Source organism: Dermacentor andersoni, chromosome 7 (assembly GCF_023375885.2).
Source record: "Dermacentor andersoni chromosome 7, qqDerAnde1_hic_scaffold, whole genome shotgun sequence".
Taxonomy (NCBI): Eukaryota; Metazoa; Arthropoda; class Arachnida; order Ixodida; family Ixodidae; genus Dermacentor; species Dermacentor andersoni.
This window is the reverse complement of record NC_092820.1, coordinates 131,575,414-131,595,387: the sequence shown is the minus strand read 5'-3', so window position 1 is coordinate 131,595,387 and position 19,974 is coordinate 131,575,414. Positions and strand designations below refer to the sequence as shown.

At 44.2% G+C, this 19,974-nt stretch overlaps 1 protein-coding gene across 1 annotated transcript in view; it reads left to right on the top strand.

Annotated features, from left to right (window-relative positions):
• Positions 1-19,613, top strand: part of LOC126533803 (uncharacterized) — a 34,029-nt gene extending 14,416 nt beyond the window's left edge. The window contains exons 4-7 of the mRNA XM_050181005.2: positions 2,630-2,802; positions 3,565-3,663; positions 7,415-7,510; positions 15,736-19,613. Coding sequence (XP_050036962.1) covers positions 2,630-2,802; positions 3,565-3,663; positions 7,415-7,510; positions 15,736-15,900 — 533 coding nt within the window. The 3' untranslated portion in view covers positions 15,901-19,613. The remainder of the gene's footprint in view (positions 1-2,629; positions 2,803-3,564; positions 3,664-7,414; positions 7,511-15,735) is intronic.
• The last annotated feature ends 361 nt before the right edge of the window (positions 19,614-19,974 follow it).

Sequence of the window (19,974 nt, the reverse complement as noted above, 5' to 3'; positions counted from 1 at the left end):
TCCCTATTCCACTGTGCTACAGCAACATTTTTTTACTAGGTGGACATAAGCGTTTGCTTTCAATGAAATGCCGTTACCTAGGAGTTCCTTGTTTGTACCTCATTGGGATTATTTATTACTACAGCAATGCTCCGTAAAAGACAATGAATAACCGAGTTTTATAGTAAAACAAATTCTGTTAGCTTAAAACAAATATGTTTGCACTAGAATTATTTCTTGCTGCTGTTAGTGCTTTATGACTGTCGCAAGTGCTGGAAAATTTGCGGCTCACTCCATTGGTTCAACCAGGAGCAGAGACATGAGACTGGGAGGAACAGGGCAGTAGCACAGTGTGAACAGCACCACTTGTTTGGCCACTGGAACATACTGTGTGCTTGAAGAACATGTTTGAGGGTAATATATGCAGTAGAGCCTCGTTGATACGTTCCCGTTATGTACGATTTCCTGGTGCCAACAATAGCAATCGAAAACACAGAAAATGACCCAATAGGGTTATGCTTACTTTTTACCGGTTCCTACATTCCCGGAAGACATGGTCTTCTGGCACCAATGTTCAGTACATCGCCGAACTGTGATATTATGATACATTTTCCTGCCGCTAGATCCCATGCAAACAAGGAAATGCGCGAGCCGCATGCAATTGAGGACAGTAGCTGCCCACCGTGGCAGCTTCAATGCAATACTTGCCCGCCAATCTCACGTGAAAGTGCCGATGTGCACTAATGCAGTTTCTCATTCTGATACCAGCAAATCTCCTCTTGGGTTGTCGCGTGCTGCATTCACAGCTATCGCCGCCAACTCTATTGCGATAAGCATCTTCACCCATCCGTTTCACACGAAGTGGTGCCATTGGAAGAGCACTGCATGCTTTTAGTGGGCAATGGGCAATAACCTAAACTTGCTGCCGTTCGCTACTGCAGGTGGCGAAATGGGAGCGCCATGTTTCGGCCCGGCAGCATCCGGTGTCGCCGACCGGCTCAATTTCGTTTTGGTTTCCTGTTGCTGTCTTAAAACGCTATGCAATATGAAAACAACAAAAAGCGTCTTGGGCTGCTGCAGCCCCACCGTCTCGACACGCGTCGGGTTCTCTGCACAATGTTTCTCTTTACGCAGATGGCAACCACAGTTGAGTCTGTCAAACCGTTTGTTACTGCTGTTCGTATGTTTTCCCGGTTAGTGCATTTCTTTTTCAAAAGCATAGGTACGAACGAGGTTCTACTGGTTGTGAAAAAACAGTAGAAGGACATGACACAGAGGGCAAAAAACAGAAACAGCAAAGTGCTCGACTAGCAACCATTGCTTTATTACATGTCCGCTTCTTATGTATGTAACAGCATGCAGGCTCAACCAGAAAAGCAAGCGTAAACTATGTTTGCAAGGTTTCGTCTACCAAATATCAGGGTCTAAGACACAGAAGCTTTTTCTAGTGCAGCTGTAGTGATGTTTCACTGACACACTTGTCTCCTCATTGCAGAATCATGTGGGCTTCCCACATCTCTCATTCCTTTGGTTCCCTGTACATTCATAAGATATGGGAAAAATTGGTGCCTGTGTGGGCATGCTTGCTGAATTACTAAACATTATGTATTGAGGTCTTGGCCATTACAAAGGCTGCAGTTGCTTGCTGAAGTCCAAGCTTTGCTGTATCTTAACAATGTACCGGGAACAAAACAAACGAGAGATGTGGGCCCACATGATTTTGCAAAGAGTGGACAAGTGTGTAACTATGCCATAACTACAGCTGCATTAGAAAGAGCATTTTACACCTCGATATTGTTGGTAGACAGAACTTCTGAAACACAGTTTACCCTTGCCTTTCTGGTTGTGTCTGCATTTTGTTACATACATAAGGGGTACGTGCAATAAAGCAATGGCTGTTTGTTTAGCACTTTGTTGTGTCTGTTTCTTGCCCTCTGTGTGTCCCGTCTTTGCCTTTTTTTTTTTTTTTAAGTAAGCGATGTACCGACTAGCCCATGTACACACAATATTGAGGCTGACAGAAGATTTGGACACCACTTATGTTGAAGCTTTCCTAATGCAATTTCAGCAGCGCCCAATTGGGTAGCTGTCCACCCCTGTGTGACACCGCTCATTAGAAGGCTCCATTCATGCGTCCTGGGGGTCTACTCAAGTACCTCCCTAATGTTGGAGGAAATAAAGTAGGCATGAGATGTAACCTGGGTCGTTAGAGGCATAGACAGTTGTGTGGCGATAAAGGTCTTAATGAACAAAAGTGGTGTAAAGTAGATTTAGGCAAATGCCACACTGCAGTAGATGTAATATAACTTGATTAGACCAAGCAGGCTGAGTGACTACATTTGTTGCTGCCTTGTTTCAAAGGGGATGCACCATCTGGGATAGTACTTGTTGCTAGCATTTCTTATTTTTATATAGTAATGAGGGGAGACTCAAGAAACGAGTCACAAATGCATCTTGAAAGATCCTTAGCCCCCGTCTACATGTTGACATGACAGCAAGTCTCGAGTTAATAAGGTTGTATGTTGTGGCTGATCTCTACAGCAAGCAAGAAACAATTTGCGGGTTGTTACGTATGTGCCAAGAAAGAAGGAGCAAATTACTTACTGTGGTAACAGGACATGCCTCACAGAGACTGTGTACATTTTTTCAGGTGTACAACCTGGGAGGCTCAGTCGCAAGCCAGCCAACCTGGAAGCAATGACGGCATTCGCCAGGGAAGTTGCTTGGGCCGTCAAGCCACGGTTTATCTACGGACAGGCACGACATCTGCTTCTAAGGCCACTCAATGGAACGGCTTTAGACTTCATGGCCGGAATGCGCAAGGTGACAATTTTTTTATCTGCACCCAAGTTGTAAATTCATTACTCGAACGCACACTTACATATGGTCGCATTGTAGTGGTGGTGTGGAACCGGGCAACGCTAAAAAATGTGAGGCACGAATCTGACTGTTAATTGTGCGAACTTGTACCAAAAAAAAAGACAAGTCACATTCAAAGCACATGCTAGTCATGAAAATCTTATCTACATGTCAAGTGCTTTGGCTATTTTACATGACTCATCATACACTCCAGCATAAGCGCTGGTGCTTGCATATGTTCCAGGATGTGCACCTATATTCACACCACAATGCAATCTGATTAGACAAGATTTTTTCTTTATACAATCAGTGACAACATTCAGCAGTGATGTGATAGCTACTCCAATTGCTCCAAAAGGCAAATCGTGCTATGTTTCCACTAATGTGCTCCAAAAGCTGCTCCAAAAGGTGGTTCCTGCTACTTAAAAAAAAAAGAAAAGAATAAATCTTGAGTTCGAGGCACTTTACTATCACAAGCAACATCATCCATCAGATGCACTCACCGTGCACGCACATGGAGGAATAAAACGGTAGACACAAGTGCAGGGATACTATGCGTTTAAAATTTGACAGCTCCATTGCTGAAGCTAGGGAGCACGAAATTTTCTAAGCACTTTATGGAAAAGCGTTGTACTGCTACAGTGAAGCCTTTGTGCGGTGTGACTTTATCATGGTTGCGTCAAGTGGGTATGCTGGCATGGCGAAATTCTTTGTTCCTATCCGCAGGTTCCGTTTTCCCTGTCTATCGGCCTCTGGGAAGAGCTTGGCAGTGCCGCGAGTACTGATTGCTTCCGGCAGCTGAATCCTGACAGCGTTTCGCTCAAGGTACATATCTGGCTGCACGCCATGAGTTATAAGTCATCAGCACTAGCTGTATTTTCTGCGAACTGTGGCAGTGAGAGCCGTTGTTTCTTGGCCTTGTACCTGCATTGGCACTAACTCAGTATGGATAAGAATCCACGATGCATACCATTAATGAAGCGCAAAGTTGTTAGTTCTCCAAAAGGAAAACGTCAGATGTCCACGTGCATGAATACTCTACCTGTGCCCATTTGCAGTGCTTTAGCACGCTCACCAAACAAAACAAGTGGCTGCTGCTGCTACCCAGGCTGCGCCAAATAATGCAAATCATCTAAATGTACGCATACCTGCCAAGTTTCCCGGATTATCCGGGGGACTACTAGATTTGGACCACTTCTTCCGGTTGTATGGCTGACGGGAAAATCTCCTGGAAATTGCTGTTGTGTCCTGTTTCTATCATCGTCCTGTGCTTTGCTTGGTCACATTGGCAAAAAAATCCAACCCAATCCATTTGAAAGTCCATTGCGTGTAGCATTGTTAACAAATTAGTAGGAAAATCTTACGTGCATTAGTTATCTAACTTTTATAAGACTGCAGTGCCGCTCTTTATACTAATGGTCTTGTTGGGTGCCCTAGTGGTCCTAGTGTCATTCAGCTAGGGAGCGAATGCCACGTTTCACAACTAGCAACACTAGGCTCCTCGGGGTCAGCCACTTTGACGTTGTGTAGGCCTATTAGAATAGCAGCTTCGGTTTGTTGGTTTTCAATCCTGGTGTTTTAACAGCTCAAAACGTAGAAGGGACCCGAGACTAGAAAACACCACAAGCACTGTGGTGTCCCTTTTACGTTTTGCACTGTTAAGACCAGGTAGGCCTACTGTCAGTCATGGCTTTAAGCAAGGAGTGTGAGTGCAAAAAGTAACTTCAAATATTTTTAAAGCAGTGCACAACCTAAGTGATGCTGGGAATTTTGTCGTAACTACAGAACAATGCAGAGTGGAGCGGCAATTCAGCATCGTGACGACTTAGCATCACTTCTGCTCATCCACGTGTGACAAGATGCTGGGAAACGTCCTCCTTGCAAAATGTCAAAGAAATTGAATTTGTTACAATCAAACATACTGGGAAGACTTTTTAAAGGCAATATCACCAAGCACAATATGCTTGTAGAAGTGAGTCCTTGATGTTCATGTGGTCATTAGTAAATCTATAAATAAAGAAGTCTAATCGAGTTGTCTTAGTGCAGATTCACTGTCAGTACTTGACAAAATAGTCGTCGTCATTGTGGGAGTAAGAAAATCTCCCGGATTTGGTTTCTCCAAACTTGGCAGGTACTATGTGTATGGAACCTCCTGTTACATCGAATTACAGGGCGCATCCCCATGCCTTTCTTTCGCATGTAGTGCACTATTTTTTTTTTGGTCGCAAATGGAAGCAGTAAGAGGAGTGCCTCTAGCCTTCGTAGCGTTTTCTGCTGTATAGGACTTTCCATATTGCAAAGATCAGTAAGTGTGCTAGCCAAGCCTATGCTAGCTCTGATGAATGTAGAGCCTAGTGACCTGGAAGAAATGAAATGCACCCACTGCTGAAATTTGGCTTAGCAGGTGAAGCCCCAAAATTCTTGCACTTATCTAAGGACACAACGGCAGGGATACGAAGAAACTAGACTGACTGTGTCAAGGCAACCTAGTAGCTGGCATTTAATGAAAAAGCACCGCTTGACTTGAGAAGCATCGTCGACAATTATTGCTCAGGAATTTCACTACATTTCTTGTCAAGCTGACAGAAAGTATGCTGACGCATTCCCCTTACCTTCTAATACCATAACATCCACTTTCAACATTTAATTGTTTACATCCACGATCTTCCCAGAATTGAGGTTTTGACGAGGATACACTCACATTTGCATGTGGCGCAGTCATGAGTCGGTGCATTTGAGTCGCCACTTTTCGCATGTGCAAAAGTACACCTATACTAGACGTCAGGTCAGCGCTGCAAGTTTTTGCCACTGTCCAATCGCAGCGCATGCACTGATTGCATGCACCACAGCCCTCACACCCCTTAGCTGTCATGTTTTAATGTCACATTAGTATAACGAATCTTGCCAGCAAAATAGTTGGCGTTTGACTGAGCAAATATGGTAACTACACTGTGGCTTAGTTGATGAACATGGTGCTTTGGTTTCAAAGCTGCATGGACTAGTTGTTCTCATTTCACATGCTGTTTGGTGACTGAGGCATGGAATCTTGGTTTAGACCCTTGGTAACAGCGGCTGCAGTTTCATAGCAGGAATAGAAAAATGTGGTGCTTGCTGGCCTAGTGATACTACCTTTCAAGAATACAGTAAAACCTCGTTAAACTGTACCCGATTAAACAGTAGCTTCATTTTAAACGTAGTAAAGTCAAATCCCCGACTCAGCGGCCATTGAACATAACGCGTTTTGTATCCATATGAACCGTACCACCTTATTGTGTACGTATTGGTTAAGACATAGCGTTTCCACTTTTCATCGCGAAATCACGGCGGTACGCCGGCCCGGCAGAACAACTAGCCTCAGAGATCAGAACAGCCTCCAAGCGCAAGTGCAGAGGGCACTTGGAAGGTTGAAGCCACATCAACATCAGCCAAATTTCGGCGGCGTGCCAGAGCCGAAGCATTGTGGCCCGTGTTGTGGTGCCATGCAAGATAGGACAAAAACGGAGTGCTCAGCATAGAAGAAAAATTGGACATCGTTGGTGCTGTCGAACGTGGTACGAAGTCGGTGCTGGCACGCTAGAGGGATCTACTGCTGACTACAGCGTGTGGCATTTGGAATGCAAAGGAGAAGTTGGTCGGTAATGCTGCAACGTGAATATGCATCGGCTACGAGGTTCAACTTTTCAAGGTTGGACTTTTTGCCATCGTTGTCTCTGTTATTGCCGAAGTGTAGCCCAACGACAGTGATGAGGACGACACGGAAAGTGACAGCACGGGTGACTCGGGCCTGACAGTGGCAGATGCTGCGCATTATGTCAATCTCATGCGGGTTTATGCCGAGAAGAGGGGGCTGGCGGAAAGGCTGGCTCGCAGCTTGAGCGAGTTTGAGGCTGCCGTCGTCGCTGCTGGCCCACTGCGGCATGAAACGAAAGTAACATACTTTTGTTGCGCGAAATGAATAAATACTGCACATTTTCTGCTCTTTTATTGCATTCTCTCGTAGTTTCATTTTTGAGAGGTAAGTGGACGATCTCACGCTATTTTGGGTCAGCAGTACTACTGTTTAGGACATACTTTTTCGGAGCTCTGGCCAACTACGGTTTAACGAGGTTTCACTGTAACTCTGGAAAAAAGCACATACTATATGTATTTATAAGTGCCGTGCTACACATGTATATGTTTAGAGCAGGCGCAAAATAAGTGATAGTGAAGCAGTTTTATCCGGACCATAGCTGACAGCAAGAGTTAGTGCCTTTGTTGACGCCACTGAAGCGGGCTGTCATTGGTCACACACAAGGCCATTATAACAACAGCCATGTGCTTCGACATGAACTTGTTGTGGGTTAGCCCTATTTGTGGTGCTGCTTGTTCACATGTCCATGCCTGCAACTTGTTATGTCTTTTTTTTTTTTCTAAATTCATCGAGGCCTGACCATTTGGTATTTGGATATGCCATAATATTCTTTGCAGCACCTATTCTGTGAAGGAAACCTGCAAACCATCGAATTGTGATGGGTCATATAAAAAATTAATTTTTTTGTATGTGTGAGACAGTTTGTCCTTTGCTTTATTTTTGCAGAAAACTCTGGAAGAGCTGCACCCCTTATACCAGGCTCTGTTCCTGCACCTGATACGGTGGAAGGAGCAGCAGTCGCGCTTCGCCTTCAGCATCGAGGTGCGTCCACTTTGCATATCGTCTGAACAAGAGTGCAGTGGGACAGAAAAGCCGGGCGCTGAAAGGGGCCACGACTGGGTCGTCTAGCAATTCTCGGCTTATCACTGTGCAACTGAGTGCAGAGGGGTCATTATGGTTACACACGGGAACAAGAAAACACGAAGTGCTCGAGCTTTTCGCGCACATTTTAAAGCAAAATTTCAGCTTGAAATCACTGCCTCTAAGCCACGGACAGTGACAGCCATGTTTGCTATTGCTTGTGTCACATCAAGAAGTGTGGGGCCACCATTGTGGCCATGGCAGTGACACAGATAAAAAGCGTCAGCACATCACGTAGTGTTATTGAGTGCGCACGTTTTTGCCTGCGCCCGTCCATTGTGCAGGGTGGGCTCCGGCCAGCAGTGGCAGACTGTGCCAATGATTCCCGATAGGTTGCTCACGTTATCATTGAGGCGCATTTCTTGGTGAAACACCGCGCGTCTCCAATCACGGAAAACTGAGGCAACGCAGAGTTGCTGACCTGGACCACATGCATTTGCCGATCAGCAGGTTGCATTGCATCTACAATCACATAACGCTCAGAACAGCAAGCACCAGCACTGAAATGACAGGGTAGTTGGAGTCTAGAGCTATGACGGACGGTGCCTCGCCAATGCTGCTGCGCAGGAGGCGTGTTTTAGAGCATTGCAGAGAGCCCCTTTGAAAGCTCTGTGCAAAGTGTGTGGTACTTCGGTCAGTTGACATGATTTACAACTCGTGCGTAGAATAACCACTAGCACGAACTAAGAGAAAGTTTTAGCTCGGGTGCTCCTATCTAGATACATGTAAAAGGAGAATTCGTTTTTCTTGGCAACCACTGCACTAAATTTGGTGAGGTTTGTTGCGTTTAAAAGAAAAACTTAAAATATAGTGACTGCTGGTTTCGAATTATTTATTTAGGTCGTCAATTTTTTTTTAAAACTGGCAAAGTCAAGCATTTTCAGAGAACGAAACTATCAAGTTTACAACTCTGTCGCTCGGCAATGAAAAATCATATCGCAATTCTGTGAATTGCGTATAATAGTACGTCTAAAGCAGGCAAAATTGATATGTTACGTATGAATCTCAAAAAATTTAGTAATATGAAAATACAGCTTTTGCAGAACCCTTGGGCACAACGTAACAAATTCACGTAAGATATAAGATGACATATGGAATTTGTACACCTTCACTCGTCTAATGGGTTCTGTTTACAGAACCGCGATATCTGTTCTTGATGTAGAGCTGTTCATTTGTAAACTTCATGCTTCTATTTCTTTCAAACTTTCAAATATTTGAAAATGTTTTTAACAAAATTCAGGTCCTAAATCAAGATTCCTCTTCCAACAGTCACTACAATTTAACTTTCTCAAATGCAAAAAATTTTATTAAGATCGATCAAGGGGTTATCTCAGAAAAAAACTTTTCTGCGTTTTACATGTGTTTGAATAGGCCACGTCAGAGTTGGGCCCGAGCTAAAGCTTCCTCTTAATGCATGAGGCATGGTCACATGAAAGCAAGCGAATTCTCTTTAAAGGGACGCTAACAAGAAAAATAAGTTGTGTTAGTAAACTACATTTCAACACTATCCAAAAAAACTGCTTTTAACCGAAGAGGAGGTTTCATAGGCCAGAAAGGACACAGGTATAGTTCTGTTAATTTGACCCTGATGGGACCTACAAAATTCATAGAATTATCTGGTGGGTTGAAATGAACAAGATGCGGGAAAAATTCCAAAACGTACCGCCGATTAATTTGGCAGTATTTGCCCGAGTCTAGCACACCCTTGCATCAAATGTGTGCCCGCTTTCTGTGTGTCCACAGTAGAAAACTAATGTAAAAATGACATTAACGCTTCTAAACAAAGTAGAAATCTGATGCACATTCAATTTTTCAGCTAGAAAATTAGCAACAGTTTGATGAATATGTGTTGCACAACAGTGGCCGATTTCCTGAAGTCAGCTGCTCCGCACGATTTTTGGGAAGGTCGGCTTCGCCGCGATACACATGTGTTATGCGGTATCGCATACTCGAACGCCGTGAAGGCAGTTTTGGTTTTGTGTTCGACCACACTCCACAGGCAACTTTTGGCCCAGTTTTCGTGGAAGAAGAGGTGTGCGTTACAATCAGGTGAATACCGTAATCAGACGTTCGTTGAATATCAGGTACGGTTATTGCTTGAAAATCTTCCTAGGGCGGGCCAAAAATAGGCGCTTTCGATGGGCTGTGACATGCGTTCGGTGCATTCGTCTACTAAGCTCCGCCGAGACTGTCGCTGACACTAAAGGGGTTGCCATTGGGGTCACCATAGGGGTCAGGTGCATGCATGCTCACTGGCAAAGCTCAAATTATCCAGCGTTGGCTAATTTTGGGTTCGAAATAATTGTTTGGGGCCATAGAAATGAACAGGTGCAGGCCGGGACCCTTAGAAGTCCCATACAAAGTACAGCGCTGCACTACATATGTATTGTACTCCCATTTGCCGCCATATTGGATATAATCAAATGCTGCGTCGCGCCCCTTTAAGTGTGCTTCTCCGAATAGATCACGTAATAGCAATCACTTCTGGCATTGTTGAAACTATTTAATGCCGAGAAATTTGAAGCAGCACTATTTTGGCAGCCGTTGTCAAACAAGACATTGAATCTGATGGGCTGTACATGTTATGGAGAAATAGGTATGATCTGACGTGTCTCATATTTGCTCGATTGTGCAAACTGTGGCTGTTTGTTATTGGCTAGAGCAGGTCGCCACTGTGCTTCAATAACGCGAACAGCCACCTGGTCCAATATGCATTCCACAAGAAAGCGTGGACGACACTCGATCTTCTCACTGAGTACCTCCGGGCATGAAATGCTGAACTGAAGATAAGCTGCACTGCTGGGTTTGGCTTTATGGACCAGGGCTTTCCGTAAACGGCATTTTAGGTTTCTGTGGGTGGCCGAAATGATTTTGACCGCAACCACCTCTTGGATGGATTTTTAAATTGCAGTTTGGATTTGGCAATACCACGCACACTGCATCCGCACTTTGCAGAAAGACCATCATGGTCATGGGGGCCAAGACTCGTGTACTCTGTGCCCTCTGTACTCATACACTGTGCAATTCAGTCTATGATGAGCACATTTCATTCGTTCTCACTAGGTTCACATGTGAATGGCAATGGAATCGGATATTCTGCAACCTGAAAGCAACTTTCCAATCTAAGAGCGTCTGTGTAGTGTCGGCAGTCACTGATCGACGCAGTGGCTGGAGGGGAAGGGCCGAGAATGAAGATTAGATGTAAGGAAATGAAACACTGGAGATCTAAGTGGCACACGAGAGGAGATGAGCGAATTTGGGGCAGACGAGAAGTGGGGATCGTTGGTTCCAACAGGAAGTTTGATCCAATACCAAAACTTGACACAACAGTGTGCATGGATTATTCATTGCAGACATGACAATCAGCTGTTTAAGCAGGCTATGTGCTGCCTGGCACGTTCACGCGCAGCTCGTAGTACAAGGGCGCTAATGGCAGCACAGCACATATTTATTTTATTTTATTTTATTTATTTCGTACCTACTGCTAACGTCGACATGGAGGCTGTTGCAGGACATGGGAAAATACGTTGCATCAAAATATGAATGACAAACTTTCATACACTTGTTAATGTTGCAGCTAACAACAAAACATAGTTGAGCATTACAGTAAGATGGTGTGACCTTCCTCAGCCAGCCCTTAAAGATTAACGAACAACAATACGGAAGTAGAAGATGAACAAAAAAAAAGTACATAATAGCTAGGGGTGTGCGAGTATTCTAGAACTTTGAATATTATCGAATATTATATTTTTAATGTTTGTATCCAATTAAAAAAATATGTATTCGAAAATTTTGAATATTGGATTGGATACAAATATTCTAAACTAATCGGATATATTGCTGGCTGTGCGGGAGCAAACATTTTTCCTAGCATTTATTTCTACCTAAGCCAAGAAAGTGTGTTTGATTCTGTGTTGAATTTTGTGATAATATTATGCTGTTGGCGAAATTTAGCCTGTAAAGGAAGCTTAGCCTTTGAACAACTAAGCACTGCAGCAGGAAAGCCAGGTAGTAAAGGCCATGGATTTGTGACTAGTGAGGACGCACTCTTTTGCAGGTTCCACCCCCAATCCTGAGCTTATTGTTTGATAGCAAATGCGATGAGTGACGACTGGTACAGGCTGAAATGCGCCTGAGTTTACGAGAAATTGATGTAGTATAATAAGGCACAGGTAAAACACAGGTAATAAGGCACTTCTAGCAGAAGTTATTGAATTTCCCAAAGCCAACACGAGCCAACTACACAATCTTTTAGTATAATGGCATACTAGTTACATTTATTTACCTATAGCAATGTAATTGCAATGTTCCAACATGTTAAAGTAAACCAACTTGCTAATAAACGCATGTGCTTGTCATTATTCGATGTTCGATTCGATATTCAATTCGTATGCAAAAATTTTGATATTCGCGCACCCCTAATAAAAACCAATTCATTAGAAAATGCGGTATCTGTAGGTAATCATTACAGTCGCGATACATGCTATTAGACATATGTTCAAGCATAGGAGGAAAGTTGTTAGTGTGCAAATTATAATATCTATGGGCAGTTAATTCCAATCTCTGATTGTTTGTGTAAAAAATGAGTACCTACATCTGCCATTGTGGAACCTATATTTGCTTAAATGTTTAGAATATTTAGTTCTCGTTTTTTGCCATTCAGAGAAAGGTACAAACGTACCACTGTTTAGTTTGCAGCCCCCATTAAGGAGGTCAAATGGAAACTTCAGGCGTAATAATTTAGCACGCTCGTAAATTGCAATCCGAACAGGCCAGTTTGCTTCCACACTGCTTTTATTTATTCCTTATCCTGCGTAAAAACGCGAAACAAGCACTTAGAGGGGAACTGTGGTTTTGTGTCGGGGCAACGCAGGCTTTTAAGGTTGGCATTGTGATCAGCAGACTACTCCGCTGTGCGAGCGACCCAATTGTGACATTCATGTGTAAAACATAAGTGTAAAACGTGTGTGTTTGATGTAGCCTTGAGGAAGCAAATCAGTAAATTCTCTCATTTCACAATCTCGAGGAAACTGTCCAACACGTGCGAAGGTGTCAAATAACCTGCACATAAGCATATGTTATATTAATTTCTAATTATCAGTATATTCAACTATGTTGTGATCGACATTTAGTTTATTATAGTTTCTGGGTTTGGCAAAGGACGGCTGACGATGCCCTCTTGAAGTTCCTGTACCAGCTCGCCATGATGTCATCAATTTTGATGGTTCATTTCTAAGTAGCTCTTCTAAGTTTTGGTGGTGTCTGCAAGGGCCTAGTTATTGTTTATTGGTAAACATGGATTATGTTGTATTGTAATTACGCCAAAATAATGAACTTGGCAAGCCTCGAGAACCTTTACTCTGCCACAATGGCCCAAATGTGAGAGCAGACTTTGAAATCCATGATGTCAAACTGATGAACCCATGTTGAGATTTCAGGACCTAAAAAAAAATATGTTTGGCCTTTATTTTCACTTTTAATGGTAGACCTCTTGCTGCGAAGTTAACAAAGCTGTAGTTCTTAAGGAATACTTCTTTGCGAGTATGACAAACATGACATGCATAAGTGCATAGGTTGGTACACTCACTCGTGTTCTCACTACACGTATATCACAGCCGAGAGATAAGTAGTGAGTGATGAAGTGTGTGAGGACATGAGTGGGAGCAGGAGGGAGTGCTGGTTTTAACCTGAGAACAGTGGAACCCCATTGATACGTTCCTCGCTGTTGTGTTTTCCTGGCTGCTATGTCGTGTTTTCGTAGTCCCCAACGAAATCCCGTTAGCTTCTGTGTGTTATGTTCCCATTTGATACAGCGCCATTTTGTTATGTTCCCACACCTTGCTTTGCATATGAAAGTAGCCGCCACATCAATATAACGGTGCAGGGAGAAATTGGCTCTTGCATGTTGCAACAAGCGACTGATTCGTTGCAACAAGCAACTGAAGTTTGCGATGAACGAACAAAGTTACACAAGCCAGGCACTGCACAAACATTGGGAGAAAGCATAGCAGTTGGCGAAGCATCTAAAAAAGTGCGCATCAATTAAAACCCACCGGGAGTTACGCACGCTGGGCCGATTCTGCCATTTACAGGACTACGTTTACTCTGGCACCTGCAAGGGTCTTATTTGCATTTCACAATTGCCGATTCTCTTTTGTCAGCTTCGGCGCAGTAGAACCGTGTGATGTGGTGAAGCGTACTCAAAATATGGTGGTAGGCACCACTGCCATGAAACAGTGTAAGTGTCCCCATGCACGCATGCGCTGTTCCTGGTCACATTGCTAGCGTTGAGACATCTAATCAATGCATTGGTAGCCGCTCGGACTGTTTCCGTTGTTGTGCTCTGGCAATCGCACCCTTCCTCACAATTACATTTTCCTGGCTGGTACATTTTCTCCCCGCAGTCCCTTTAAAAACGTGTCAACGGGGTTCTGCTGTACTAACGAAATTCAGTGACTGTAGTTATGAGTGGACGTCAATACGAACGCATGACGACTGTCCACAAGTGTGAGTGGACGTGTCCTGACTGTGCGTGTATATATGGCCCCCAGAAAACACTGGTGAGTGACTATGAGGGAGTAAATGCTTAATACGCCAACCTGTACATCAATGTCATCAGCCAGGATTCTGTGGTGCTCTGCTAGACTGTGGCTTTGGCAAGGCTCTTGCCAAAAACTGCTTGTGCCAGTGGTCAACAGCTGTGCTGCATTGAAATGAGGAGGCACGTTAGCTAGTGGACGGTCATACTGAACGCCTGATGCTGTGTCAAAGTTGCATGAATTACGCACCCCTGTAGAGGTCAGTCCGCCAGCTGCTACTGCGTCTATGAAGGACCTTGTGAAGATTGCCGGGTAAGCACTGCTGTATTTGTTGCTGGTAGAAGACTAACAGCGATGGCCAGAGCAACGGCTCCTGCAGTGAGGCCAGATGATGACTTGACAAAAATGCGGCGTGCCATCAATCTCTTCTTTGTCATTGGAGTCCAGCCGCATTCGACCTCACGTTTCCTTGGAAGCTGTTAGTCTTTCTCGCATGCATGTGTTTTTTGCTTGTTTGGTGTTTGTCAATTATGCTACTTTTGCTGAGAAAGCAAGTGGTGCACAACATAAATCAGAACTACCCAACTATTGAAGATGGTGTGGGTGAACATCAGTAACTTGTAACTCTGTCTGAAGGGTGCTGAGCAGAGTTATTCAATCAAGACAAATGGTTTGCAGCGAGATGCAGACTTAAAATGATCACCAGCAGACAAGCAAGGAAGGTCTCCGGTCTCATTCACACCGGTGACTCGAAGAGGTCACGCAACCAAGTTGGTCGCAAAGCGACTGTCTCAAATAGTCGCAACTGATTGGCTTGATCGAAAAGCGACTGTTTTGGTTTAGTCATCCACTGCTTGATTTTTTTTTAGTCCAAGCGTGACTGCAGTCGCAAACCTACTGAAGCAATTAGCAGTGCAGGAATAGGACGTCTGCTCATTCTGCATGATGGTGGTGGTGCGAGCAGACTTGAAAGGCATCAATCACGACACGTTTTGCTGTGGCGATGAGCTGAGTGCACTTGGGAGTGTAAGCATCGGTCGCCCCTCGTCACCAACCGTCATCGGTCACGGCGTAGTGCGACCTCTGTCATTCGTCAGCGTGAATGTGCCCTTAGTTTGGAGCCAATGTTACGACAGCGGTACTGATCTTTACTTGTCTTTTCCCCGGTGAAGTCATTGCAATTGCTGCCTCGACAAGAAGTGGGGGCGCTGGATGGCTCCAGCCTGCTGCTTTCCTGTTTGCCCACTGATTTATGAGAAATGTTATGGTCACAGTGACCAGAAGAGATTCTGTTAGATATAGTGCAAAAGAAATGGTGAAAGTGATTTAAAAACATGGTGTCAATTTGACTATTTTGATTGCATTGAGTACAGTGGACAAATATGCTATTATTGACTGTGACACAAAACAAACAACCATGTCGAGTAGGCTCAAGAAAACACAGGCACCGCCTATCAGCTGAAAACTGATCGATGCCATCTAGTTCGGCTTGCCATAGTTTCGAGAAACTTATGTTGAGTATTCAGCAAAGAAAGATATTGTGGCTTACACCTTGCACTTTGTGTTTCCTCTGTGACCTCCTCGTAGAATGACGGGCCGTCCCTGCTGGTCTGCATCATGATGCTCTCCCTAGTCGTGCTGGTGATGCTCCTCTTCACCTGCCAGCGCCGCCTGCCCGACTCGATGCGCTTCTACCCGAGGCGTCGTGTTGTCAGCCTCAAGATGTTGAGCTCGTCGCTCCATGGCAGCTGATGGCGGCGGTCACTGCTGTTCCGCTGAGGTGTGCCGAAAGAGCCGCCGTCTTTCCCCAAATCACGTGTTGCCTGTTGTGTTTGCATTGAATTATTTTGCCATTACTGTGTGTGTGTTTGCACGAATATGACACTATGGTAGGTTTCTGGCTACTTGGAAGCTGGAAAAGAAGAAAGAAAGAAATCAGCCTAGTTTAGTGCAGGTGTGTTGAAAGCACCAAACAATGATGCTAGCCTATGGGGCCATGCGCTTTTCTCTGCACGCCCATCGTGCTGTCTGGGTGCCTTCACCCGCCTTCGGCATTATGCAGGTCCCTGTCCCGTTAGCAGACAAAACTGGTGGTGGCCGTGTTACTCCAACAGAGCAAAAAAAGCGGGCGACCGCACACAGGGTTCACCAGAGAAAGACAAAGGTGCTCCCGAGAGAGGGAGCGACAGTATTTAGCTGCCAAGCCAGGAAACACACTTTTTCCCTGTCGAACAGGCCATAAATGGATGTCGCAATAAAAAAAAAGAAACAAGCAAAAACATCATGTTAGCAAGAATTAGCTATGCATAAAGCAAGGGTAGCATTGTGCTCGGAATGGGGTCTTTTAGCATATCACAGTGGGCGGTCAGTCGCTACAATGTTTTGCAGCAAAAGGCCTTAACGGCGTAGTGAAGCATTGCACAACGCGTAGGCCATATAGCACGTGCACGCCATGGCAGCTGCGTTTGTACAGTGAGGCCATGCACTTGTGTATTGCAGCATTGGATTGGGTCATTGTACCTAAAGCCTCATGAGAAGATTTCTGAGTTTACTCGAGTTCTTTTGCATCGTCAGCCTCATCTCACGACGTTGCATGTACTCCCGCTATTCACAGACCCACGCTTCCTGCCACAGGGGAGCCAGCTTTCCCGCAGAAGCTTCGATGCATAGTGGCTGTACTCGTCGCATTTTGAAGTACAGGATCCAGGGAGTGAAGTGTGTTATATTTGGAGCGTGATTCCAAAGTTAATAGGAGGCACATCATCATATTCGTGCAAACACAGTGTCGATAGGGGTTCAAGGGCACATTTGTTGAGGTGCCCATGGTGTGTATTGGTTTATTTTAATGCTAGGTGCATTTAGGATGGCAGCATTAACCATAACTGTTTTGGTTTCAGCATGCTTGCACCTTGGCAGAGTGTGCTGGGCGTTGGTGGCTTGTTCGGGCAGAGCACAAAGATTTGCCTTCTGGACCGACTAGGTTGTGCTTCTCAACGAAGCTAGCTGGTCGAGCATATTATGTATATGACCCACTTAGTTTATGTGGACAATGTTATTAATCGTGTGTTATTAAGTGCATTGTACATCTCATTGAGCTCGGCAGGACACTTACTGCACATCTCTACAGTTGCAGGTTGCGTTGAATTGCTAATGCTAATAGTGAATCGACACATGAGGCTGTGCTGTGCAAACATGTCTTGCAGTATCCCACTGATACACGTGTATTTTAGGCTCTTCAATGTCGCACCTAGTGGGTAGCATTACGACGCAGAACACTGTTCCTAGTTTGTATGCCTTGTACTTTTGTGAGCGACGTGTGCAGTAAGGCGAATGTGTGTGCTAGGTGTGCGCCTCTTGTGCCTACAGCTCTCCACGTCTGACTGGTTCAGACACTTTAAGGACATATCCCAACGTGGTGTTGTGACACGGTATGTGCATTTTCTTTTTCGGACCCACGCTTCTTTCAGTGGGCGACAAAGCATTTTACATTGTACTATGTGTATTGTAACTAGGGGTGTGCAAATACCAAACAGTAGATTTCTAATTGAATATTGAATTGTATTAATAAAAAAAAATATGAATATCGAATATCAGAAATTTTTTCACAAAGTGTAATGCTTAATGTTTTCGGAAAGAAACTATGGCACCGCGCATGCTCAGGAGGTTCCTAGCATTGCGTAACAAGAATGTAATAAGCTATCGCTAACTTAGGTACATAGAAATCAAGATATACAGTGCAGTCTTCTTTTATCTAAAGCGAACACCAGATTAGTATGCCAGCACTTTTTATAGCTTAGTTCTAGTGAACGAAAGCCCGGAAAATTTTTTTTTTATGTGTAAGATATCTGTTAAATAGAATCAAGTACTTTATTTTTCTCTGAAACTAACGAATTAGTGACATTCTGTTGTACTTAGTAGTACCAAGAAGGCTTTCCGTTTAATAGTGGACTTGTGATTTGCATCAATTTTTTATTTTTTGCATAGGATGTTTCGCTTTCTAGTTTGTCTCCAATACATGAGGGCTAGACCAACTTAGCAGGAGGTGGGCTATCGCAAGGCCAATCTGTGCGACAGACGATAGGACTGTGCATCATGCGACTATCACCACTCCCTACATAGCTGGCACCAATGGTGAAGAGCATGCCCCTTCCGCACGACGTTTCATTGTCAGGTTTGGCACGATTTGCCACCTGTCAGAGATTCCGAGATCTCCAGGGTCGCGGTGAGTTAGCGCTCTGACGAACGACCGAGACGGACCTCGCACAGATGGAGGCGGCCCTGGCCAACACGGCACCGTTCTGCGAATTGCGGCATACAGGTGTAATGTGTGTGATCGCCGTGCCGGGCTGACCTCGGAGAGAGCTCGCGGGGACAAACTCTGCCGCCTCGTCAGCCAGGGAAGCGTGTTTGCACGGCACTCGGCATTCCTTTTGCGCTGAAAATGTAAGTAAAACTCTGAATTGAGCGGCTAGGGGGCCCGTGGTGCATGCAACATGTGACACTATGCAGGTCTCTGCACCGAAAAGTAGATATTCGATCGTGAATAGAATTAGTCGAACTTCTCAATTCGATTTGGTGATATTCCAATATTTGCACACCCTTAATTGAAACTGATCTATTGAAAAGCAGGAGTTAAGGAGCAAAGTGCTAGGTTAGGCTGGCAGGTAGCTCATTGTAATGAATTAATTGGGCAAGCAAAAGGCAAGGGCAAAGAGAGCTCATCCAGTCGCTTTCTTTGTCCTTGTCTTTTACCTGCCTTTGTTAATCTGTTACAAAGTGGGGGTTAACTTTTCATTAAGTGTGAAGATGCAATGTTTCTGGTGCCATATAATGTAACGTTCGGCATAGTTCTTATGAGTTTCTGTTCTCTGGTTTGCCAGACTCGTTAACGAAACGACACAGTGTAGGTATCACTTTTGCTGTACTTACACATCCTTTTTCTGAATAAGCACCAAGCATTTTTGCTCGCTTTAGTTGGCGTAAGCGCGGGCAGTTTCTAAAATTTTTTTAATAGGTAAGCAAACTTGCTTACCTGAGGCATCTGTGTAGCATTTTACAGTAGTCATGAGACGGTGATCCCACCATGTGATCGTTCCACTACCTTGCTCACCGTTTCCCTGATGGAACTATGTATGATGGCACGGAACATTCAGTAACAAATTGAGGCATGTTTGCTGGAAAAGTGTACGTTAGTATTGTAAGAATGAAATTTATGAGAAAGGTGGCCTTTTTTGTGTACTAATGTGCCATTTCTTCCTTGTCGTGTGTACACGTGACTACATGAGGATGTTTTTTTTCTCCTCAGTGCTGTTGTATTCAGTGATGTTAAATGTGCTCTATGTTGAGAAACGTGTTGACACTGTTGTTTACAAGAAACCTGATTTTGCAGCATCTGCATATAAAATTTTGCCTGCATTTGTGATCATGACCCATTTGTGGGCCTTTATAAACAAGTTTTTTGCACACGCTTTGAACCTATCCCAACCTGATTAGGGTTGGCCTTTGTTAAAAAAAGGAGTCGAATGTAACCTTACCAACAGGCTTAGATGCTGTGACTGGAGGGGCTGAGGTTTTGGTGCACAGATATCTTACAATAAGGTTTTTTTAGCTGCATTTTCATCACATTACAGTAGAACCTCGTTCATACTTTTTTGGAAACTATGTGAGAAAAAACTTGCTAATCAAAAAATGTGTGATCGAAATTTCCTAAAAGATTGAGCAGACTCAACTGTAGTTCGCATCTTCATAATGTAAAGCATTGCATAAATGGTTGCAGCATGAGATGCCAACGTGCACGGAGCTTGTATGAAATGGGAGTGTATCAAC